This window comes from Cydia pomonella, chromosome 21 (assembly GCF_033807575.1).
Source record: "Cydia pomonella isolate Wapato2018A chromosome 21, ilCydPomo1, whole genome shotgun sequence".
Classification (NCBI taxonomy): Eukaryota; Metazoa; Arthropoda; class Insecta; order Lepidoptera; family Tortricidae; genus Cydia; species Cydia pomonella.
This window is the reverse complement of record NC_084723.1, coordinates 5,319,495-5,345,781: the sequence shown is the minus strand read 5'-3', so window position 1 is coordinate 5,345,781 and position 26,287 is coordinate 5,319,495. Positions and strand designations below refer to the sequence as shown.

The 26,287-nt window shown below is 40.9% G+C and overlaps 3 protein-coding genes across 3 annotated transcripts in view; 1 reads left to right on the top strand and 2 right to left on the bottom strand.

Moving 5' to 3' along the window:
• LOC133529575 (ubiquitin-like domain-containing CTD phosphatase 1) overlaps nucleotides 1-26,287 on the bottom strand; it is a 275,695-nt gene that overhangs the window by 53,103 nt on the left and 196,305 nt on the right. The gene's annotated exons all lie outside the window — the stretch shown is intronic.
• Nucleotides 1-26,287, bottom strand: part of LOC133529664 (uncharacterized) — a 149,140-nt gene that overhangs the window by 34,885 nt on the left and 87,968 nt on the right. Inside the window, exon 3 of the mRNA XM_061867433.1 lies at nucleotides 17,046-17,226. Within this exon, the coding sequence (XP_061723417.1) occupies nucleotides 17,046-17,226 (181 nt within the window). The remainder of the gene's footprint in view (nucleotides 1-17,045; nucleotides 17,227-26,287) is intronic.
• On the top strand, nucleotides 9,506-11,496 carry LOC133529663 (uncharacterized). The gene is made up of 2 exons (XM_061867432.1): nucleotides 9,506-11,232; nucleotides 11,327-11,496. The coding sequence occupies exon 1, from the start codon at nucleotides 9,629-9,631 to the stop codon at nucleotides 11,087-11,089; it is 1,461 nt and encodes a 486-aa protein (XP_061723416.1). The 5' UTR covers nucleotides 9,506-9,628; the 3' UTR covers nucleotides 11,090-11,232; nucleotides 11,327-11,496.

Here is a 26,287-nt window from a genome sequence, read left to right as displayed (position 1 = left end):
TTAAGCCTAATGGCAAAAAAAATCATCTACTCCCACCTCAGCGAACATGCTGGACGCGCTGCAGTGCTTCGGCAGCCGCAACAGCATCCTCAAGATGTTATTATATTGAACGCGCAATGCGTTATAGGCTCGTTGTGTAAACTTCACCCACAGGATGCACGTGTAGATTGTCAGTAAGCTCTAAAGAGCGTCAATTTAACTGATTTATTACACCGTGCGAATCTGCGGGTAAGTATATTGCCTCTCAATGATAAAGCCGAGGGATGTGACAAGTGAAATTTCAAACAGAAGTATACTTTCAGAGATATTGACGAAAAACATCAAAACCCGCGCGTATCCGTTATCATCGCAAGTTTCATCTTTTATTCCTCATAAAGCAGTGTCCATGTATGGTAGTCTATGTCTCGAAACGAACCTTTCAAACGTATGAACTTCTCGGGATTTTATGAGTAGACACGTTTCGTTTCACCTCGAAGTGCACTCGATATCAATATGTGTATCATAATGGTATCGTATTCAAAGACACGACGAAGTGGTTTGGGGGTTTCACGTGTAAATAAAGGTTATTTTCGTATTTTCAATAGTTACTTGATGATATTTTTTTAATAATAATAAGCAACAGATGTCATATACTAAAAAAAACCTTGGATGGGGTCGGGCGGTATAGTGGTCAACTGGTCAGGACGTTAGCCGCGTATTAAGCTGACGGTTCTTTTCCGGCCTCGGCCACTGGATAGCTTGCTACTGGACATACATATAGTAGTATGAATTCCGTTAACTTCGGAGTATCGGTAAGTACGTTTAAATGGCATAGTTAATTTTCAAAAAATTATATATAACTTTTTTTTATAAAAAGTAATTAAATGTTGCTTATAGCGTTGCTGTAACACGGGACTTACATTTAAACTCAACCAAACAATTGAAAACTGTGACATATCAATGTCATTTCGAAGAAAGTACTTACTTTCAGTAGCAAATGTATGAACTCATACTAAACACTAATCAATAAGTAAACAGGCCCTAAGGCTAGTGTACACGCTCGTAACGGCCTTATAAGATAAAAAATAATTATTGATTATCTCCGAAATAGAGTTAATTAGAATACCGGTGTCTTTGAGAAAGTCACTTAATTTAAGCTCAGGGATGTACCCTTGAAATTAACGGAAATCAAAACAAACACGGTACATATAAAAAAAAAGAACAAATATCAAAAAGCATTACTGGCGTTCTAAATACAAAAAAAGTGCTATTAAATACATATTAACTGAAAAAAATATCGCGCTAATTTTTGCGTGCGTGTCAAATAGAGGCCCCGCTGTTAGTTACAATCGACTTTTCAATGTATGGACTGTATACGTGACTGGTTATACCTACAATAAAACTTTATTGCCAAGCTTTATGGCTCGAGGGGGGGGGGGGGGGGGGAGGAATAGAAAATAAACAAACGCAGTTACTATCTTTACTATTTCAAATTTCATGTTATACTTAGGTATAAAACTGAAACGTGGCGTAGAATTTAATTTACTCATATATCAACTTTACATTTCGTTTTAGAGAATCTACTAAAACGCACACTCGGGTGAAATAAAATAATTTATTATTCAAATGTGGGTAGGTATCAATAAAATCGGCTATTTTCAACAAAGTTATGTTTGCGCTTGTGAAAATTTAAATCGGAGGATATTGAATTTGAATCCTTTGAAATTGAGTGTAAGAAACGGTTTATGAAAGACAAAGTTATGTTTGCTGAAGTGTGTGATCTGGAGTCATGCAAGTAACAAGAGTTGTGGAGATGTAGGTATAGGGTTGTCACTACGAATTTGATTAAAAATTAAAGTAATGTTAACAGATCTCTTTGTTTGACATAATTATTGAGAGTCATTATGTAATTGTTAGATTATCATTAATTATAATTCTGAAGCCGTTAACTTCTCAGGATTTTCGTAAGGTTATCCTATAGATAGGTTAGGTTAGTTTAGATTTGTTTTATGGCAATCCTGAAAAGTTACACGTTTCTGAGAAAAGGCAAATTATGACTAACGAAAATGCGGACAAACAATAAATTATGACTTAAAACTTTATTTGAAACACTGTTCATTTTGTTATTCATCTGTGGCATATATTATTATGAAATAGGTATCTATCTGTGAAAGTAAAACTATATTTAGGTCATTTAATTCTCCTTGTTAAACGAAAGACTAATGTACATACATCTTTACTGTACAACAAAATAAGCGGATTGATTTCCTCGTAGTGGCTGACAAATCTGACAATTGAGTGATAGGAGCTCATTATGTTAGGCTAAAAAGGAAGAAATTTAAAATTTTATGTTTATTTTTAATATAATTATTTAAGTTTCTTAATCATACTTTATCACTAACCTTTAAAACATTATTTTAATGGCCAAATCCCAGTAAGAGTATCCCAGTTTAATTTTGTGAGAAGCATCTATTTTATTGATCTTTTCGACATAGACACTATTATTGTATATGTAAACTTGCGACACTCTTATTATTAGCAATGTGTAAGAGTGTCTTATAATAATAATCTTTTTTATATACCTATTAATGAATAATTTGATTAAAATAAGTAAATATTATTTATTGTGTACCATCAGGTAAAAAAACACAGATAACAGAATACAAGTTTAAGACTGGGTGAGTCTTTTCCCTAAACAGCGATCTCTTCCAGACAACCTTTAAACTGTGTGTCTGTGTGTGACTGTGTGTGTTTTTAAACTGTCGTAAGGCATGCTTACATTAAACTAATTGGGCGTTGCCCTAATTTCAATCGGGATAGCGGCTGGGCTGTGTCGCCAGCATGGAAACCTGTGATCCTTCAGCAGAAGGCCAGTGAGTGTGGTCACAGTGTAGTGGACATAGTGCTGTTTGTCGCTTTTCCTACTCCTCTACTGTTATCTGTCATTTATGCATTCATTAACACGAATATAAGAATATACATAAAAGATTTCAAGAAAAGTCTATATTGTCTATTCCTCATAAAAGCTCTTGTGCTTTTATAAGCTATAATGTTACTGCGATTAATGGCTATTGGCTACCAACCTAACAAAACCAAAACGAATACAGTTTTAAACTAAGTGCATTGATGCCAACTTACAAAATATTCATTTGGTTGCATATTAAAAATAATTACTTCATAAGTCAGAAACACGCATGTAACACCCGTAATATAGCAACACCCATAGACTACGAAGACCGCTTAGCGTTGCTTGTTAGTCTCCGTAGGCTACGGTGGCCAAAATTGAGAAAAAACTGTCCAAAAAATTAATTTAGCAAGTAGAAAGTACCAGGGCCTCATGAGTTACGAGGAGGTGTCGCTGACCGGCCGGCCGCGGCCCGGGGCGGGCCGGGCGCGTAACAAGGTATGCTCGCGCGTCTTGGCTATATACTTTTGCTGTAATTTGTTTACCTAAATTAAGATTTATTTTTGTTGACTTGTAGGAAAAATATTGTATGCAACGTTGTATAAGTAAGTCAAAAAATTCTCGTGGCGTATTCCTTTACAATGTTCGCCTACGCCTTCGGCTCCGGCTCACATTGTAACTCACGCCACTCGCCTTTTTTGACCCTTCTTATACAACTGTTGCATAAAATACTATAAAGTGTTAGGTGACCCAAACCTAAACACACCACTATACCCGCCTACTACGACAGCGCAAGACCTCCCCCAACCGGTTCTTTCAGTGCGTGCGCCACGTCGCACACTGCGCAGCAGTACGCGAAGCACGGCGTAAACGCTGCTTGCACTGTTAGTGCTTGAGAAAGGAGACCTAGGCTCACCACAAGCGAGTGACTCGTGAGTGTAAACCGAAAAAAAACTTTAACCTTTGGGTAGCAGGTAAATTAAGTATTTGCAACTTACGTTACGTATTGATTACTTATGGGACAAGGTTCGCCTAACACATAAACCAATCTTATACTTGTATGTTTCAAAGTCAGATTAACCATATCAGTGGCAACCCTTACCGTTATAAAGCCTGAATTGGAAATGAACCGGAGGAGCTGACGCCGCGGAATTCGCTGAGAATGACGCTTTGAAAGTTTTAAGAGGAATCCCTCACACTCACACGTAGCGTACCCAATGTTCCGAGTCCGTAGTCCGTACCTAGTGTTGGCCGGGAATATCAGACTACTCGGGAATTTTGCGAAGTGCAAAAAATTTGTTGCCATTAGATTGCTTTGTAAATGGAGAAAAAAAAATGTGTTAACCATCCTTTAAATATGTAGGTATATTAGTCTGTCCACATTTTCAAACTATTTGATGTTATTTTCATTAATGCATGTATGCTGCCAATTTTCTAACTACTTTTTGCAGATTATTAGCCAATTTAGTAGGCCAATGTAATGTACTCGTAGTAGAAGCTAGGGCTTATAAATATGTATGAATACAAATCAACGGGTAATAATATTTTTGCACATTTCAAATTTTTATTTATCACATTTGTAATACTAATATGTGTGTAACCTAAATGTTATTAAATAAAGAAAAAAATGTGTTTTTAGATTTCACTCATATATCATACATATTACTTATTTGGTTCATTTGAGAAATCACTGTTAATAAATATTATCACATTGCTATACCAATTTACAAGCCTGGAAAATGTTGTATTACTTGTGAACGGATGATTTTTTGTTTATATAGGTATATTGAAGAAGTACCTTATTTTTTATTTGAATGTGCGTGACGCGCAGGAATGTAAGCAAATTAGCCAAACCAAGTCCTACTTGTTTTATAGATTCCCTTGTAATTGTTAGCAACAAAGTAAAAATAACAATAATCTTTCATGAGTATCATGAAAAACCAACGCTATTACATATTATAGTAATTTGACTTTTAAGGCTTTGTCAAAAAACGTACGTTGGTATCATATTTTAGAATCTGCATACGCCTCCATGTGGTTTACCGACGGTTCTCTATTCCCATACCCGTCACCCACACTCGCGCCTGGCACCCATCCAAACCTAGTCAGAGTAATAAAGGGAATGTGGAGAACATTGGAGTCAGTTTACTTGGTTTCTAAGTTAAAACTATGTTGGGAATTTTTTATCGAGTCAGTTTTTGTTTTTTTTTTTTATGATGGAGCTATGGGGGTTCGCATAGTCTACAGCTCACTGAACCACTAGTTTTATTTTGCCCAGATGAGCTAATAAATTCCACGAGGAATTGACGAAGCTACGGATTCTGGCAAAACGGTAACATATTTTAAAGTCTAAACACCTCCATGTGCTTTACCAATAAATAAATAAATATTATAGTACATTCTTACACAGATGGACTAAGCCCCACAGTAATCTCAAGAAGGCTTGTGTTGTGGGTACTCAAACAACGATATATAGAATATATAAATACTTAAATACATAAAAAACACTTGCCTCAGGAACAAATATTTGTGCTCATCGCACAAATAAATGCTCTTACCGGGATTCGAACCCAGGACCATCGGCTTCATAGGCAGGGTCACTACCCACTAGGCCACACCGGTCGTCAAAATGGTTCAACCAATGGTTCCCAATTCTCAATCCGGTCACTCGCGGCAGGCGACCATCCAAACTTACGCCGCTTGTAGACGCCCGGTATTTTTGCCGGACGCAAGACATCGTCGCCTAAACTGGACAATTATGCGGTAAAAACAACAGACGTTTACAATAAATACATTGTGTACGTCTGTTATTCATTGGAGTCTGGTTTTATTTGCTTTCGAGATTATTTACCACCTTTTAAAACATGTTGTTTAAGAATACATTGAAAACCGATATTGATCGAGCAACCTCAAAGCGGCTTCGTTTCAGCCTGGGCAAAAATGGTTAAAAATGGTTTCGGATGTCCCGCTATTCTCCTCTTCAGGTCGCAATTGTCAAACGCCTAAATTAACGTGAAACGTTGTGAGTAGGTTCGAAAATTATATAGAATTTTTCGGTTCTGTAAATTTTCTAAGTTGGCGGAGCCATACGGGTTTGCTAATGTAACATGGCTTTTGAATTTAGATCATTTACGAAATGAGTTAAAGTTACGCTAAGTATCATCTAAAAAGCAACTTTATTACTTTATAATATAAGTCGATCACAAGAGTTAACGCGGATTTTCTATGAAAATGTTGACAGTTCAGTACAAATGTCACGCCAGCTTTTATGAATTTACCTATACTTTACGAAAACTTCTTTCACATTTTTTCCTAGACTTTTCCGATAAATATAACTAAAGATATAGACAAAAATAATAGAATTATTAGACTTGACGTCATGGGACCAATTGCCTACAATTCCGTACCTAATGTCATCAAAGACTCTGCCAGCGATGCGATATTCAAAAAGAAGCTTAAATCCCTTCTAATAGATCAGGCATACTATCGTATTGCCGACTTTATGAGTGCGCCGGTGCGAAATTGACCCAGCAGCGTTTGGAAAACAGGTTTTTAGTACCTAACCTACCTACAAATGTTACTGTTTCCTTGTTTTGTTACTTATATATAATGATAAGGACATAGATAAGTACTCAATAGTTTTTAGATTTATGACGTGTAAAATGTACTATGTTTATATTTACCAATAAAGTCTGTATTCTGTATTCTGTACTTAATAGACTTCGTGCTGGTCACGGTCGATGCGCCTACTACAAACACCGCTGTGGGTGGGTTGATTCTCCGGCCTGCGGCTGCGGTGCGGAAGCCCAAACTATCCAGCACATAATTCAAGACTGCACTATAACGCGTTATGTCGCCGGTCCTCCCGAAGACCTGATCACCCTGAGCGACGAAGCCATGAAGTGGCTTACTGGTGTATTGTGTAGACATTTAATTAGTTATATTGTTTCTATTTTTACCATATGTTTGCCATACGATTAAATAAATAATCAGAATGATTCATTGTTAGATTGATCCATACGCGTATACTATCATTCACCAATTCCCTCCTCGAACTACTTTGTATTAAACAATAATAGATAGATCCATCAGCAACTTCAGCAAGCCAATGAAACTGTAATTTGCACACAATCGGTTGTGGCTTTTTGTGTTGCTGTATTGTATGTGCATCGAATTTGCAGCGACGCGGACTATTTAATGGTCGTTTGGAACGTGAATTATTGCAGTTTAAATCGTGCATATCGCCTGTAGTCTGCTGCTATTAATAATAACACTGTTGCATTATTTTATAACACTACTTAGAGTAGCATTATCACGGATTAAAATTGCATCGAAGGTTTAAAATACATCACCTTACCTATCTCGGGAAGAATTCAAGAAATTTCCCACCGGAAAATGTCCCACTTTGTCGCTTGCCATAAGGACGAGATTTGCTTGTATCTATACGAATAACCTGTCAAGACATCCTTATGGCAAGTGACAAAGTGAGACATTTTACAAGTTTACCAGGTAGAATATACAAAAACTAGGTATCTACAAATAAAATAAAAATATTGAGGACGGAAAAAGTCGAAAGAGTGGTGAAAATGGACAAAAAAAAGCAATAGTCCTTACGTAATAAAAGAGGGCTAAACGGTAGAAATCGAATCAAATTTTACAGGTCGGCATCGGCTCTTCTCACCTTGCACCTTAACTACGAAAAATCAAAATACAATAAGGTTCAAATTAATAATAACCGCATCTTGACGCTTAAAATAATAGGGCAAATGCCAAAATAATTACCCTTACTAATTATTTCCTAGTCTTATAATGCGGTGGTTTACGGCCACAGCGGACATTAGCTGGCCAAATATTTACCTCAGTGGTTTTATCGTCATATCGTAAACTCTAGATAAATAGTCCACGGTAATAAAACATCCAAAAATATGAGCTTCTTCCCGCTGTCAATAACCCGAAGATAATATAAACATTTGACAGTATTTTGACTACATTCGCTCAAGATCTAGAGCATAGCTCAACTGGGGAAGTACCTCCATCTTACAGAAAACCGCAGCCAAAATAACACTAGACTCTACTCATAGTGTTATATTCCTGCCGGTGAGTAAGGTTGCCAGAGCTCAACGAGGGTGCGGAGTGTTACGGTCGGCAACGCGCAATTAACTCCGTTTAGCTTTTTATATCTCCAGCTTATAAAACAAACGAAATAGAGCAAAAACAAGTTTGTTGTGAAAAACTTAAATTCGCTGTATATATTTAACTATGGTATCTGAAGCTACATAAACTAATTACAGGCATAGATATATACGTACCTTATCATATTGTAAGTACTAAGTTTCAGAGCAATCTAGTTAGTTGATTTAAAATGAGAGCGTAACTACGTTTGTATGGAGAACCGAGCTTGCTGACCTGTTCCTATCATTTGGATATCTTAAAACATCTAACTTCAACAATTGATTGTGTAACTTGTAGTGCATTTCAAAGTGTGCAAGTTTGTACATTTTTCGGAGTTCAACAACTTATTATTTTAACTGTGACTGCATTCCGAAGTTTTAGACCAAACAGTTTGATGTTATTTTAAGTCTATCAGTTCAAGGTTCAAGTTTGGTTTAACTTTGATCTTTTGAATATAAATGTATGAATTCGTTCGAAATAAGCATATGTTTTAAATATGTTAAAATTTAGCTGTCGAAAAAAATAATCGCGTAACCTCAGGAAATTAGAAAGGAATAAAAAATGACACTTGCAACGGAAGATTTGACGATCGCCCGAGTTTAAACGTTTTTCCTCAATAACTATGAAAGTATACTTCTGATTAAAATTTCGCTGGTCAAATCCCTCGGCTATATCACTAGCTATTTTGTGCTAAAATGATACTGCTACGGTATGCAGGGTAACGATATACAATTGAAAATAAATACAACTTAGACATGTTTTCGGGTTTTTTTTTTTCTATCGGGCCAACTTTAACCTTTTAAGGCTCGGGTGTCTTGGCTGAAGGTCTATGCTGGGTGACGCTTGGGCTACCTCCCAGGAGGTGACCCTTATGACGCCCAGCATTGGAACTTCTACCGGGAAAACAAGCTGTCTCCAAAGCGACCGAGCGGGTGGGCAGGTTGCGGATAGCCCCTTAGTCCTAATAAGGACCCGGACAATGGAGGTTGAACCCGAGCAAATCCCAACTCGTGGTCCAACTCCTCATGAACCATTCCCAAATCCTTAAAAATGGGTCTTAGCAAGGCACTCAATAAGCCGCCGCCTCGCGTGGACACACTTCCGACGAATCGACTGGGGAACCAGACGTTTCTCTCCTAAAAATCCGGTAAGAGACTTGTTCTTAGACCGGATAAAGGGAGACAACGTCAAGGGGCTAAAGTCGATACAGCGGAAAGGTGTCCTGCACGGGGAGGCTCGGAGATTGAGGGCCATGAAAATGACCCATTTATCCCTTCCTATAAACCCCCAATTTTCCCATAAAACCTTACCCAGACCAACCTTCCTGACCCCTCTTCCCATCTTAATCCACTTATCCACATCCCCCCTTCCTGGAGGAGACAACCTCGACTCCAAAAACCCTAATCCAAGGTGTAACTGATCGTGCCGATGGATGCATGGCTGAGAGGGAGCTCAGTCGCGAACGATAGGCCTCGGGTACCGGGCGAAACCCGTTGTATTTAGCCTTGTCTACGCAAGCGGGGCTCTGCGTAGTACTGACCTTTTATATCCCTAGCTACTCGTGGGAACCATATGAATAGCATTAAATCAAAAAAAATCATAAATAAAAACCAACAAAAACAAACGACCTCCTTAGATGAGACGGCACATGCTGAAGCACTAAGGGGGGCGAAACCAATAGAGAGTGGGAAGGCCAAGGAGGAGCCATCGAAGCTGGAGAGGCCGCTGAAAGCCGGGGTACCTATCGGAACCCCAGCCCAGGTGACTAAGCCAGAGACGATGGAGCTTTCAACAGCTGGACCCTCGACTGACAAACCGATGGCGGCTGAGAGTGGGACGACACCTGTTGAACCCTCGAAGCAGGTCATAGATCCCGGCTGGGAGATCAGGTGCAAACCAAGAGGGAAGCCTGCCCAGACCGAAGAAGACGCACCCATGCGGAAAAAACTTTCGCAGAGGAAGAGGCAGCGGCTCCAAAAGCGAAGAGAAGCAGAAAGCCGCTCCTCTGGAAACAAACAGGAGGTTGACGCCCCGGAGGGACAGGGCGAGGGAGTGACGACCCCTGCGGAACAAACCCAGGCAAGGAAGAAACCAGAAGGGAAAGCCAAGAGGGCACGCCTGGATGAAACCATATCCCCCAGAGGCGACCACAAAAAACAACGGACAGACGCCGGCTCGGGGAACAGACAACTACCCTCCTCCTATGCGGCGGCAGCAGCGTCAGATCTGACGGTGGCGATTACCAATAACCGCACGGGCAGACTGACGCAGCAAGATGCTGCAGAGGTGGAGAAGAAGATCGGGGACGCTATCTTCCAAGCAGCCATCGAAACCGATCTGGACACCGCAGCGGAGGCCCCAGCGTTCTCAGGTAGACCCAGTTTTGTGGATGGGTACCTGAAGCTGTGGTGCCAGGACGCGAACACCAAGGCGTGGCTGATGAAGTGGTTGGAGTCGGCCACCCTGCAGAACGGAGACCAGCTCGTTGGAAAGAGGGAGGACGAGATGGTCCGGAACACTAGGTGCGGTATCCTGATCCCGTCCCTGGAAGACAACCTCACCAAAATAGGCAGGGTCCTCAACTTCCAGAACCCGTGGGCCATGGTGAGGAAGTGGACTCTCCACCAGGCGATCCCCCTGAAGAAGAGGGCCTGTACCCTACTCCTGGTGGGAATACCTGAAGACGTTGTTCCTACTGTGATGGAAAAGGGAAGAAGACTGAACTACCTATGTGGGACAGTCTACATCCGTTTCCAGCACGGCGGAGGACGCTTCAGAGATTCTCCACCGGAGAAAAACGCAACAGAGGCGAACACTGACGGAGGGGAGAACAAATCTGCAGAGGACGCGCCTGAAAAGAATACCCCCTCTGCAATGGACACCGACTGCGCGGAACCACACACCTCAGACATCGAGGAAGGCATTTTGCTGGACTCTGAGGACGAGGATGGCTTACCAAAGGGGATCAGTCTCCTGGACCTAAAGGGAAGGGCAGCGGAAGGGATATCCCCAGATGGCGCCTTCCCACTGTAAGGTCCTCCAGGTTAACCTCCAGCACAGCGAATCTGCAACGGCTCAACTTCGAAGATGGCTGGAGGTTAACCCAACATCCATAGCCCTGATTCAAGAGCCGTGGATCAGGAACACACGCATAAACGGCCTTGGTAACACCGGAGGTAATTTATTTTACAATACACATTTCAAACCAAGATCTTGCATATACATATCTCGTAACATAATGGCACAACCACTAACTCAATTCTGTTCCAGAGACGTGTGTGCCATAAAACTCCTCAGAACACAAAACTCAAGTCTACCGGAGATAGTCCTGGCGTCCACCTACATGGCGGCGGAGGACGAACCACCTCCAGTGGAGATGCACAACCTCATACGCTACTGCGAACGAGAAAGGCTCGAGCTGGTCATATCTGCAGACTGCAACGGCCATGGGGAATGGAAACCAACAACAAAAGAGGTAACGATATTGTTGAATACCTTATGTCAACTAACCTAGATATATTAAACACAGGATCCAAACCAACTTTTGTCACTCGTAGGTGTAATACTATAATTGACATTACTCTAAGCACAGGACTGGCAGCTCAACACATATCCAACTGGCACGTGTCGGACGAGCTATCCTGCTCCGACCACAGATGGATTCGGTATGACCTGACAGCTGACACCCAAACATCCACACCTAGAAGAAACCCGAGACGCACGGACATAGCGGCGTACAAGGAACTTCTGGAAGGTAAACTACATAATAACACACACACTAACAGACCTAGCAATACAAAGGAATTGGAGGAACAGGTAAACTTACTTATTAAAAACATAACTGAAAGCTACGAAAACACATGTCCGCTATCGACTCCATCAGCTAGAGGAAAAGGCAATAACAATAACAACAACAGCTGGTGGGGACCGGAGTTGGAACGAATGAGAACAAAAATGAGAAGGTTACTTAATAGAGCAATGAACACAAGAGCTGAAGAGGACTGGGACAGGTACAAAACAGCTAAAACAGACTACAAGAAAAGACTAAGATACAGAAAATCAGCCTCATGGCGAAACTTCTGCGACAACATATCCACAGTAACTCAAGCAAACAGAACAAGGAAAATCCTTGCAGACCAACCAAGACAACTACTGGGTACCCTGAGGAGACAAGATAATAGTACCACCAGCAGCCCAGCTGAGACAGAAAGGCTACTGGTGGAGACCCACTTCCCAGGATGCAAAGTAGTAAACGAGCAAGACCCAGAACAGGATACAATTAACTATAATCCAACTGAAAGCGAATGGAGAACAGCAGAATGTATAACAGAATATAATAAAACAACCTGGGCGGTAAATAGTTTTGATAACTTTAAATCGCCGGGAACAGACGGAATTTACCCAGCCCTACTAAAATGGGGTGGACATACATTAATCAAACATCTATCCAATCTACTGTGCAGCTGTATAGCCTTTAGATATATACCACATAAATGGAGGGAAGTGAAAGTGATTTTCCTCCCAAAGCCAGGCAAAACCGATTACTCGGATCCCAAGTCTTTCAGACCAATCAGCCTTACATCCTTCATGCTAAAAACACTAGAAAGACTATGTGACAGAGAACTGAAGGACACGGCCCTAAAAAACATAGAAATCCATCCAAACCAACACGCCTACAGTCAAGGGAAATCAACTGACTCAGCTCTCCATGCTGTAGTAAGCAACATAGAGAATGCGCTAGCAAGGAAGAACTCATGCCTAGGCACCTTCATCGACATAGAAGGAGCCTTTGACAAGACAAACTTTAGCAGCATTCAACAAGCATTACAAAGACATAGAACCAATCCACTCGTAACCGAATGGATAATGAATATGTTAAGACAGAGAATAATAAGACTATCCGAAAACCAAACTCATCAAGCACTAGTCATGAGAGGATGCCCCCAGGGAGGAGTACTCTCACCACTGCTTTGGAACCTGGTGGTGAACGAATTGATAACAAAATTAAACAACAAACACTTTATGACTATAGGGTACGCAGATGACTTAGTAATACTAATCAGCGGCCTAGTAATAAACACACTATGTGATCTCACACAGACAGCACTGAAAATAGTAGAGAAATGGTGCAAGGAGAATGACCTATCGGTAAACCCAAAAAAGACCGACACAATTCTCTTCACACACAAACGAAAACTGGGTACATACGAACTGCCAACCCTTTTAGGCACAAGATTGACACTTTCAAAGGATGTAAAATACCTAGGCATAATCCTGGATGATAGAATGAACTGGAACAAACACCTGGACAATAAACTAAACAAAGCAACAGTAGCCTTCTGGCAATGCCGGAGGATGGTGGGCAAGAGATGGGGACTTGCTCCTCACATCATACTGTGGCTATACAAAATGGTAATAATGCCAATGATCAGCTATGGCTCGGTCGTATGGTGGCCCCGCACCCAGCTAACCACGGTAATAGACAAACTAAACAAAACACAAAGACTAGCATGTGTGGCTGCGACGGGCTGTATGAGAACTACTCCGACTGCGGCGCTAGAAATAATGCTAGGACTCCTACCATTACATATATATATACAAAAAGAAGCGGCTGCCACGGCTCTTCGGTTGAAAAAGCTAAACCTATGGACATCCCTCAGCTCATCGCACAAGAAGATCTATGAAAATATGATCTCAAAACTACCCATGCTGGAGGCGCCCATCGACAAAACACCAAAAACTATGATCTTCTGGAAAGAATACGCCATATCATTAACAGAAGATCCAAAAGAAGGACTAGACCAAACAAACCTAAGAATATTCACAGATGGCTCAAAAACATTTGAAGGGACAGGATGTGGTGTCTTCTCGGAGGACCTAAACATACACATCTCAAAACCCCTAGGGGAACATAACACGGTATTCCAAGCTGAATGTGTGGGAATAATAGAAGCTTGCAATGCCATAACAAGACGACAGGTGAAACACGAAAATATACTAATACTATCAGACAGTAAATCAGTACTACAAGCGCTATGCAGCGACAAACTTAATTCAGAGCTCATACTCGAATGTCATCGAAGCCTCACGGAAGTGAGCAAAGAAGGCAACAAAGTAACAATTCAATGGATAAAGGGGCATAGTGGATCAAGAGGAAACGATGCAGCGGACGAACTGGCCAGGAAAGGCTCAGAAACGCCGGCATATGGACCCGAGCCCATCATACCCCTACCAATATCCTATATACACAACCAGCTAGACCTACATCACAGACAACTGCACAATAAATACTGGAATGAAATGGACACATGCAGGCAGACTAAGGATTTTCTACCGGAACTGAACCACAAACTCACCAAAATACTACTTAAAACACCTCGACACCAACTACGTAAAATAGTAGGATTAATTACAGGACATAACACACTTAACAAACACCTACACAATATGTGTAAAACGGACAGCCCCATGTGCAGAGCGTGCATGGAAGAAGAAGAAACAACAAAACATATTCTCCTAGACTGCAAACAGGTAGAAGTATACAGGAACAAATACCTAGGGACTCCGTGCACACTAGGAGAGGCAATTAGCAACCTGAAAACTTTGCTAGGCTTCGTGGAGGAGCTGGGGTGGTTAGAGTAGCGCTACCTCGTTTCACGCAAAATAGGCACAATGGTTGTCGATTTGCGGAAAATGCCCAGAAGCACTAACTAACTAACTAACCTTTTAAGGTTTTTCTTAGAGTCTGCCCTAGGTAATATAGTTAAGTTTCTATGTAATTTTTTTCAATCCATTTGCGCTTCGTTAAAATGTGTAAAAAATCAATAAAAACTGCATTTTGCGGGAGCCTCAGATTCTGATTTCATTTTAGGAGAATATTTAGGCAATATTAATATTAGTACGTGCCGACTGTACTACTCAGAGTGGTGCATGTGTGCGATGCAATGATATTGAATGTAAATTTTAATTATATTTTATATTTCAGAATGTCTCCATGACTCACTATTAACCGACATCATTTTGAAACAGGGACGGAATACCGGTACCGCGAAAACCGAAATTCGCAAATTCACAACACCGCAAACCATAACGCATCTATCTATTATTGGCGTGCTTCGCATGCCCGCACCATTGCTCGGAGCTGGGCTATAACCGCGAAAATCGAAGTTCGTCAATTGCGAGCATTTCTCTCTGTTACTCTAATTACGTCTTAGTGAGAGTAAAAGAGAAAGATGTCCGCAATTTGCGAATTTCGGTTTTCGCGGTAGGCCCCCTGGACCTGAGGGACGCAGCCAGGGCTGATGTAAGTGAAGCATGACGCGATAGGTGATAAAACACCGCCCGACTATATTACAACACAATAGGACCACGTAACAATAACATGACATACGATTGTGACTTTTGTTTGATTGATCGTTTGTCCTCTTCGCTGTCAAAAAATATTATTTATTAACACTCTCCTTAAATATCATTCGGTCCAGACTTTGCACCAAAGTCCTCTCAAAACTATCTGCATTAAACCAAAATACCATGTTTCTTGCATTTATGACGAATACTTTTATTACGGCCTGAATACGGCGGATCATATCTTCTGCCGCTCTCGTACCTAAATAAATGACAGGAAACCTAATAAAATAGACAAAGGAATAATAAGCTTGCGTGAAGTAGCGCCAGTGTGGCTACAAATACGTTATTCGGGGCCATACGTTTTGTGATAACTGACAATCTAGTTATCGCATAATGTACAGTCGAGTTCACATCTTTACCAGCGAAACCTTCAATAATATATTTAATACACGCCCCCTAAGATACTGACAATAAGGTCGTGTAAATATATTTTTGGAACGTTAGATTAATAAATGAATAAAAATAATAATAAATATTATAGGACATTATTACACATATTGACTAAGTCTCACAGTAAGCTCAATAAGGCTTGTGTTGAGGGTACTTAGACAACGATATATATAATATATAAATATTTATAAATATAAATACATAGAAAACACCCATGACTCAGGAACAAATATCCATGATCATCACACGAATAAATGCCCTACCAGGATTTGAACCCGGGACCTTCAGCTTCGTAGGCAGGGTCACTACCCACTAGGCCAAACCGGTCGGTGGATTCTAAAGATATTTGTGAACTCGACTGTACGAAGCCGTGTATGGCACTATCATTTACAATTACAGATACCTAGCGAGGCACTGGTCTTGGTGCCCACATTCGCAGAAGGCGTTCGCAGAAGGCGTAGTAGCGCTCGAAACTGATGGTTTCGATTGTCAGCACGTTCAGTGCAGTACAGCAGCAGGAGATGTATGACTTATGACATATGAATAGATACCTTTTTAGTAAGCGTGCTCCTGCTCCATCGACTTCATCGTCACTTATGTACCATCAGGTGAGATTGGAGTCTAATGGTAATCTTTTTTACTCAATAAAAAAAGTTGATGGCTGGAGGATGATCAGCAAGAAAGCTTTGGCTACCGTCATCTTGACAGCTAAATCTAAGGGTAATATAAGTATACCTTGCGAAATTCCACGGCTAAAGGTTGTAATATTAGTATACCTAGTAAGCAGAGCCGCGAAGAACCAAACTAGAGCGCAGATGAGCTCGGGTCTTGGTAAAAATAACAAATAGTAGCGCTTCAAAATGATGTCTAATATCATTGAGTCGCTACCGTCAGCTTCAAAAGGCCTGTGGATAATGTATATCTAGTAAACAGAGCTGCAAAGAACCAAGCCAGTGAGCAGATGAGCGTAGCTTAGATCTTGATACAAATGGCAGTACCACTGTAAGATTATGGCTAGTATGGTCAAAGGACTGTGGGTAATGTATACCTAGTAAACAGAGCTGCGAAGAACCAAGCCAGAGCCCAGATGAGCTTTACTCGAGCCTTAGTACACAAGTAGTAGCGCTCGAAGTTTGATGGCTAGTATGTCAGCATTGAGTGGCTACCAAGAAGGTATGTGGGGATTATATACCTAGTGAACAAAGCGGCGAAGAACCAGGCCAGAGCGCAGATAAGCGTGGCTCGGGTCTTGGTGCAGACGTAGCCGGCGCGGAGAGGCTCGCAGATGGCGTAGTAGCGCTCGAAGCTGATAGCCAGGATCGTCAGCACGGAGGCGTGGGCTACTGTCAGCTCTACGAAGGGGACGGCCAGGCCTGGGAAACACATTATAGCATTAGTAAATAGAAGTTGAGAAATAGCTAGGTCGAAGGGGAATTCTACAAAAAGGTCTACTTTGCCGGGGAAGTGACGCCTGCAGAATCCTGTATGACTAAGCATTGAATTGACAGCTAAGTTATCAAACGTTAAAATAAATGCCAAATGTCGGCTTTTTAGCTTTGTCAAAAATGCTAAATAATTGCGTCACGTACTTACACCCCTTCATACAAATGTGTATGCAATGCAGGGGTACTAAGCAAATAGTTCAACAGACTAGCTACCAAGAATTTTTCTGGAATACCCCAAAAAATTTGTATTAGTTAATTAAATAAATGGATTCTAAAGCAAAGTTTTCGTACTGAACCATTCTAGACAAAACACTTGTTAGTACTAAAAGAGGCTTTAAACATGAAATTGAAAAAAAAAAACTGAATTAAAGTAATTAAATGTGAAATGATTACTATTCAGTTTTCATTGTTCTTATAGCATATTTTTTTATTTCACATGTTCAACTACTAAAAGGTTATCTGGAAGTATTCTTTAGCGTCAAGACCGCCTGTTGTTTACCTTTACTTTTAATCTTCTTTAATATTTTTTTTATTTTAATTTACAATCGCAACCAAAATTTTATGAACAGACATAAAAGTTATTGTGGCACAAACGAGTGTTTAAGAAAATGAAACATCGATAAATCTGTTATGGATAAGTCAGTCATGGATTAATAATTAAAAGATGTAACTTCTACTAGCTGTACATTAAAGAGCAAGAATGAAAATCAATTACAAATCGGTACATAATTTCTTTATTAACTACATATATTTAGTACATAAAAATAAAAACGTAAACTGTAGTACCAACAAAAGAATAGCAAAATACCAATATACTTATCAAAGAAGATATCGAACGTGTTGTATATTTCGCGTTTGCTATTTTCTCATACAATGTTAAAAATATTTATAACATTAAGGTAACATCGATAACGGACATGTCGATATTTCATTTTGTCAATCACTTTATTCTGCCACCAAAACTTCTATGTCTGTTCATAAAATTATATAAATTAAAAGCTTAAAACTACACAACAACAGTTGACGGCCTAGCATCCATCATGTCACAGAATGTCAGGCATTCACTTCTCACAGCCGCCCATCGCCATATGTCCATAGGACAATTAAAAAATGCCACGAAAATTCTGCCCTCTGGACATCAGTCTACACCAGGGTTGCCACCTTTTTGCGCCCCAAATAAAGTATTTCTCGTCTGACGGTACAAAAATAAAAAGTACACGGCATAAAAATAAAGTATTTTATTGTATTTTTTTAAATACATATTTTTTGTTTGATTTCGCACTGGCTAACAGTTTCTTATCAGCTTGAAATATGTTTATAGCTTGTAAGCATGGCATGCACAAATTTAAATAAACTAGTAGTTCATTTCTGATAAGCTTAATGGAAGCATTGTTACTTAAGGTTGCGTTCAGGAACATTGTCAAATGTATTTTCCTGGTGAATATAGATATGAAATTTCCAAAATTTGCATGTTTCGCAAAAAATATAATTAATGAATAAAGGTCGTAAATAAAGTATTTTGGCGTACTTTTAGTGCTTCGTAAAATATAAAGTACACAAAGCTAAAATAGAGTACAATACTTTTTATAAAAGTACGGGTGGCAACCCTAGTCTACACTGCAATAGTAATATATTTGCAACAGTGCTTTCCTGTTGAAATGCAGGCAAAGGAAGTAAGCCGCAAAAATGGGACATTGACAATTCGCCAAGTTATGAGAGTCTGAGTATACCGAACGTAGGTGAATTAGGTTACCAGGGTATGAGCGGCATTAAAACTTTTAAAATCTGTTATTGTTTTGCAGTACATCTCGCTTGCGTCAGAGGTTCTAAATAAGGGCTAACGTAAAAATACAGTTCTTATGTTCTTCCGGTTCTATGAGGGTTCCTAGTTGACTACGGAACCCTAAAAAGTATACCCTAAAAACCAAAGCTCACTATTCTATCATCTTAAGAAAAAATACGCTTAAAAACGTAATTATTACGTTTTTAACGACACTATATCGTTCGTTTTTTTAGTATTAGAAAACACGGAATTGCATATTGTACACCATTTAGATATATAACGTGCTGACGAGGAACCCGAAAGATCTTTACCACGCATTTCTGAGGCCGAAAGAAAAAATTGAGTTAAGGTCAATCTCGCCAAAATAAATATTTTCTTTTGATTTCTTACTTCGATGTTTTGAATGTTTTGTAGATAACAAGGAAGTAAATGTTATAGGTAAAACCAGGGTTTGGAACCGGTTTATTTTGAAATCCCGAAATAGCCCAATATTTTTAATTATTTTATACTCTTTACGTAGGAATGGATCATGTATTTAGGTAACAACTTCGCATTATTAGATAGTCCTATTAAAATGAAATAATAAACCAAAGAACGGAAAAGAACGTAATAATACTTGTATTTTTTGTATGAAGGAAAAACCGGTTCAGAGCCTTGGGTAAAACTATCTTTTAAAATGAATTGGTACTTTTTTCGTAAAACCTAATGTTTCTGTGTGTAAAACTTGTCACTTTTTGATACTTGTCATAAGGATATTTAAACTAGACCCCATAATAGTGGCAACATTGCCAACAAAAATAATAATAAAAAACATTTTTCTAACGTTACTTATTGCAAAGTAACGATAAAAAAATGTTTTTTATTATTATTGGTATTAACTCTGAAATAAAAGTTTATAGGACATTTTAGTCTTTTATCATGATCAGGAATACACTGTCAAAATCTTTCGGGTTCCTGGTGAGTACTTTTTATAGGTATTTTGACATTGGCCGGCACAGACTGACTGCAACATCCGTCTGTACCGGCCCTAAAATGAAAGTTTGAACAGATCTTACGGTTGTTTTACGGAGCATAGTAGCTACTAATGAACAGTATTGACAAAACCTAAAGGTCCCTGATTCATTTCCCCCGGAAAGGCAAGAAACAGGAAACTTCCCCAAAAAAATTGGGCGGATACCTCGAAAAACGGGCGGCCTGAAAATTATCTTACTTCCTTTTTTTCGCTTTTTGGGTTTTATTTAGTCAAGCGTTGCCAAACTCTTCCTTAAAAAGATACTTTTCGATGAGATAAACTAGCTACCAGCCCCGGCTTCGCACGGGTAACACAAAATACTAACAAATTATACACCTAAACCTTCCTCGAGAATCACTCTATTGATAGGCGAAAACCGCATGAAGCATCCGTTTAGTAGTTTTTGAGTTTATCGCGAATTTGGGGAACTTTGGTTTATAGGGTGTGTTGATGGATAAATAAAACAATAAAGAGTCACAGAAAATTTAATTAAAGGAAATTTTTCAAAGGGAATGAACGTCGGAGGACTTTGTGAAAGATTGCGCCGGTGCTCAACACTGCCTACTATGCCAATTTGCCTGGTTTAAAAAGAGCTGTCAAGATTTACTTATTATATTTCATGTGAACAATCTAAAAGTTAAATGCTTAAGTTAAAATGCCTACTCCCTTATTTTCTGCTCACTTATTTCTGGTTGCTTTCCAAATAAATAAAATAAAATTTTCTCATTGATTTTTTATCTGCAAGGAGCTACCTCCTACAAGGGTCAAGGGTCTACTGTCTAGGTACTCCTTTTCTAATGACCTGTGTGATGTGATAAAATCACTATTTATGTTATATACTCGTACACAGATACTTTTAACTATTGACTCCAAGAGCTCAGACCAAGAGGAATAACTTTTTCTTCATAAGACCCTTAAAACCCTGACTGTGACATCTGTATAAAATTTATAATATAAGAAAAGCGATCAATGCGATGCGAATTTTTCAAGCCAGGCAATATTTGTCATGGAAATGTTGAGCAAGTCTACGATATTCATACCAAATCAGAGCGCTATCTTGAACATGATATAAAATTAGCATATCGTCAGGTGGCGACGAATTTAACATCGACAATAGTTAGAAACCAAACTAAGTAATAATATGTACCGTCTTTACTAGCTTTTATTTTAACTTGCAATGTACATAGTTAAATTAGATCCGCGCAGGCGTGCACTTCCCATTCGAATGAGCTGAAACTTCACATAGTATATAAGTACTTACATCATTTGGATGAAAGTAACATCAAGCTAATCTGATGGACACAGGAGGCCATAGGAACTTCGTGATAAGACAACGCAATCTAACTGTGTGTAGGTTTGTTAGAATTATCTCGATGAGTTAATGTTGCCTGGTGAAAGAAAAGTAAAGTCAGTGATTAAAGCTTGTATCAAAAATCCAACTTTTGACAAAACCTTTTTCAAATAAAATGTAACATCAATAAACCGTGCCATAGAAATTACACCTAATTACTTGATCAGAAATTACCCCAATGGGACCTTCTGTCTACGTCTGTCGCACATGTTACTCGTACCCATATGACTCGAACATGGCCAAAAACTAGTATCAGGCTTGCCTGAAAGTTGGTAAGCAATATTCGAGACGCGATAGTTGCTTGTTTTGACTCCGAGCCAACTCCCAACTTGGATAAACATTTTAGTTGTCGTCGGTTTATAACTGACACATGACTAAAGAAACAAGACAGAGTAACAGCTTATAAGTGTGCCCTTCGCTAGTCCAGTATTGCATAACGGCTCTTAGTAGGGTAGAGTATTAACTGGCGTTCTCGCGTTAGTTTAATTTAACTGAACGCCACCCCCTGCATATTGGTGCATCGCATAAAATGTAAGTATTGTAACTGAATAAAATATTCGGTAGAAAAAGGCAAGTAATTCAAAATTTGTATGAGAGATCGATAATTCGCGCTTATATGTTTCAATTTTGCCGCCTTTTTCTATAGACAATGCTGGCTTGCAGAAGTATACATATACTCGTAAGTATGGGTGTAGTGCGCCTAGAAGTTAGGTCAATCATGGTTGCATGAAGTGGTTACTCTGTTTTGTTTATTACTGCTATTTCACTGCTAGATTTTCAATAGCTAGTTTTAAAGTCAGACGGAAAAGGCAAACAAAATGCAGTGCTTGCTTTTTAGGGTTCCGTAGCCAAATGGCAAAAAACGGAACCCTTATAGATTCGTCATGTCCGTCTGTCTGTCCGATTCTGTCACAGCCACTTTTTTCCGAAACTATAAAAGCTATACTGTTCAAACTTGGTAAGTAGATGTATTCTATGAACCGCATTATGATGTTTACACAAAAATAGAAAAAAAAAACAATAAATTTTGGGGGTTCCCCATACTTAGAACTGAAACTCAAAATATCTTTTTTCATCAAACCCATACGTGTGGGGTATCTATGGATAGGTCTTTAAAAATGATATTATGGTGATGTAGGTACCATGTAGGCAGGTATCAGAAGGTTCTTGGAGTGAAAGACGTTTTTAGCTATGTACAAGATTGAATGAATTTATTTACAAAAATGCGCGTAATTTATACAAAATTAGAGAAATGTAAGAAAGAGATCTATATACAGGAAAGAGCGTGATGAATAATAGTAGCCGCGCGGGACGCGCGGGGTGAGGTGCGCGGGCGCGAGGTTGCGGCGCGTGGCCGCGGCATTCGCGCGCGCCTATAAAATAAAGCGAGCCAACGTTCCCGTCCTTTTCTCGGCCGGCCTCCGTAGGGTGCACATCGTGTCGTCGGTGCGCCGTGTCCCGCTCCGCCGCTTGACACTCGCTGGTAGAAGACACGAAGAGGATGCTGCAGGCTCCGCATATGCATAAACTGCCCTTGTCAGGGCAACATAAAACTGCTCTTGTTAGAGCAAACGTCACCGTTTCTCTGCTTAACCGCAGAGTGTCAATCGATCGATCTATAAACTGTTCTTATCAGAACAATTTCACTGTTTCTATAACGGACACGACGTCGGTCGATGTATATGTTTAAGTATGTATATATGTCCCCACAGGCTCCCTCTCAAGCGAAGCGTACCGGCAGGCGAATAGTGCGGCCTCGGCGTGTTGTGCTTGTGCTTACTTGAGTGGTCGTGGTTGTGTCGGGTCCGTTTCTTCTTTTCAGGATGCCTTTTTTCTGTTGTTGGTTGTTGTTGTTGTCGTTTTTGGTGTCTTGTGATGTCGGTAAACTCGGTGATAGCGTAGGTTGCGTAGTACTCGATGTTGTCGTAGGTATGTTCGTTGCGGTCGTTGAACTTGTAGTTGTAGGTATATCTGTTGCGATCGTAGATGTAGGTATATCTTGCTCGGTGTCGGCGATGATAAATGCGGGTTTTAGGCGGTCGATCGAAATGTTCATCTGGCGGTTAGGTAGCTGCAGGGTGAATACTTTATCGTTGCGTTTTAGTACTCGGTAGGGTCCGTCGTAAGGTGCTTGTAACGGCTTCTTTACAGCGTCGACTCGTACGAATACTTGTTCGCAGGTTTGAAGGTCACGGTGGACGAATATAGGCCTCTTGGTGCTATGTGGGATCGTTGATATCGGCGTTAGGCTTTGTAGTGTCGCTCGAAGTTTCTCGACGAATTCGGAGTCCATGGTGACGTCATCGCGCGTAGGTAATAATAGTTCGCCGGGTAATCGTACACTACAGCCGTAAGTGAGTAGGGCTGGGCTTACACCGGTGTCTGTTCGTAGTGCGGCTCGTAGTCCAAGTAGAACACTAGGTATTGTGTCGATCCATGACTTCTCGCTTTGTAGTCTAGCTTTGAGTGCGGCCTTGAGACTTCTATGGAAACGTTCTATCATAGCGTTCGATTCAGGGTGGTACGGCGTTGAACGGGTTCTTTCGATGCCGAGTAGGCGTGTGAGTGACGCAAATACTCGACTTTCGAATTGCCGTCCTTGATCGGTCGTGATCGTAGCGGGGCAGCCGAAGCGGGAAATCCAGCCTTCGTATAGTGCTTTGGCGACGTCTTCGGCGGTGATCTCGCATAAAGGTATCGCTTCGGGCCATCTAGTTGCGCGATCGATCATTGTGAGTAAGTAGCGATGTCCACTGGCGGCCGTAGGTAGAGGTCCTACAAGGTCGATGTGTATATGTTCGAACCTTGTAGTTGGCGGGAAACTTGAAAGAGGGCTTGAAGTGTGTCGTTGAATCTTGGCGCGTTGGCAGTGTACGCATACTTTTGCCCATTTGCCTACATCGGCATTTAGGCCGGGCCAAAAGTAGCGTTGTGCGACGAGTTTTCGTGACGTTTTGATTCCGGGATGACTGATGTTATGTACTGCGTTGAAAGCGGCACGGCGATACTCTTCTGGTACGTAAGGTCGTAAGTGCGGCGTTGATGTTTCGCAGAATAGTTTGTAGGTAGTTCCGGGAATTTCAACTTGTTTTATTATTAAGTTATCTTGCTGTGCGAGTGTTTTGATTGTGTTGCTATCTCGCTCTTGCGCTTCTGCCAGTAGTTTGTAGTCGATCGGAGATGGACAGGAGATGGCTTCGATGCGAGATAGGGCGTCGGCGGCGGCATTTTGGGTTCCAGGAATGTGTCGTATATCGGTTGTAAATTCACTAATATACAACAGCTGACGAGTGCGGCGCGGTGACTCGTTGTTTGTACTTGTTTTCGTAAATGCGTATGTAAGCGGTTTGTGGTCGGTGAATATGATCAATTCTCTTCCTTCGAACATTTTTCTGAAGTGCTTCGTACTTAGGTAGATAGCGAGTAGCTCACGGTCGAAAGTGCTGTATCTAGTCTGGGCGTCGGAGAATTTCTTGGAAAAATAGCCAAGTGGTTGCCAAGCGTCGTTGACGAATTGGTTTAACGAAGCTCCCGCGGCTTTGTCGCTTGCGTCACAGAAGATTGCTAGCGGTGCGTGGTGGGAGGGGTGCGCGAGCAAGGCGGCGTTTTGTATGCTCACTTTGCACGCGTTGAATGCTTCGTCGGCTTCGTTGTCCCAGCTGATTTCTGTCTTGTCGCGCTTCTTCGCATTGTGTAGGTATTTGCAGAGCGGTGCTTGAATCTGTGCGGCGTTTTTGATGTTTTCGCGGTAAAAATTCAACATGCCGAGAAATCTTCGAAGTTCGTCGATGTTTTTCGGCTTAGGGTAGTCGATGATTGTTTGCACTTTTTCGGTAGGCGGTCGTATGCCATCTTTGCTGACTTCGTAGCCCAAGAATTTGACCGATGGCTGACCGAATACGCATTTCGACGGGTTGATTGTTATGCCGTAGTCTTCGAGTCGGCGTAGTACGGCGCGTAGGTGTTGCTCGTGTGTTTTTTCGTCGGCCGATGCAACAAGTAGGTCGTCGACGAATGGGAACACGAAGTCAAGGTCGCGTAGTACTTCGTGAATAAAGCGTTGAAACGTCTGTCCGCAGTTTTTGAGTCCGGGGCACATTCTCGGAAATTCGAATAGGCCGAATGGTGTTATGATGGCGCTCTTCTCGACATCTTGCTCTGCTATTGGTAGTTGCTGGTATGCGCGGTTGAGGTCCAATGTTGAGAATATTTGTTTGCCGGCGAGTTGGTAGGTAAAATCACGTATGCGTGGGATTGGGTAGCGGTCGGGCTTAGTGATTGCGTTAAGCCGTCGGTAATCTCCACACACACGTAATTCGCCGTTCTTCTTAGGTACCACGTGAAGAGGTGATGCCCAAGGGCTTTTGCTTGGTCTGCATAGGCCCTGCTCCATCATGTTGGCAAATTCCTTCTTCACGAGTTCGTAGCGGTGCGGTGCGATTGGACGTGGTCTGCAGTGAAGTGGTGGTCCAGTTGTTTCAATGAAGTGTTCGACGTTGTGTTTCGGGCTGAGTTTCATGGATGTTAGGCGAGTGGTACCAGGGTAGTCGGCAAGAATGTTGTGGTACGACTGTTGCACGTCTATACTGCGCACGGTAGGTATGTTAGCGTCAGTACAGAGCTGTGCGTTAGTGTACAGTAGGGTCTTGCCGTCGATCAATCTTCTCTTGGATGGAAGTGGTTGCGCCTTCGTGCCGGGTGTTCTTGGTAGAACGGAGATGTTCGCGCCGGTGTCTACCAAGAAGACGAGTTTGCTGGTTCGGTCTCGTACGAAGAGGCGGTGGGATTTGGTGGTAACGCCGGTTTCCGCCGCAGCCAGCGTTACATTTAGTTTTCCGACGCT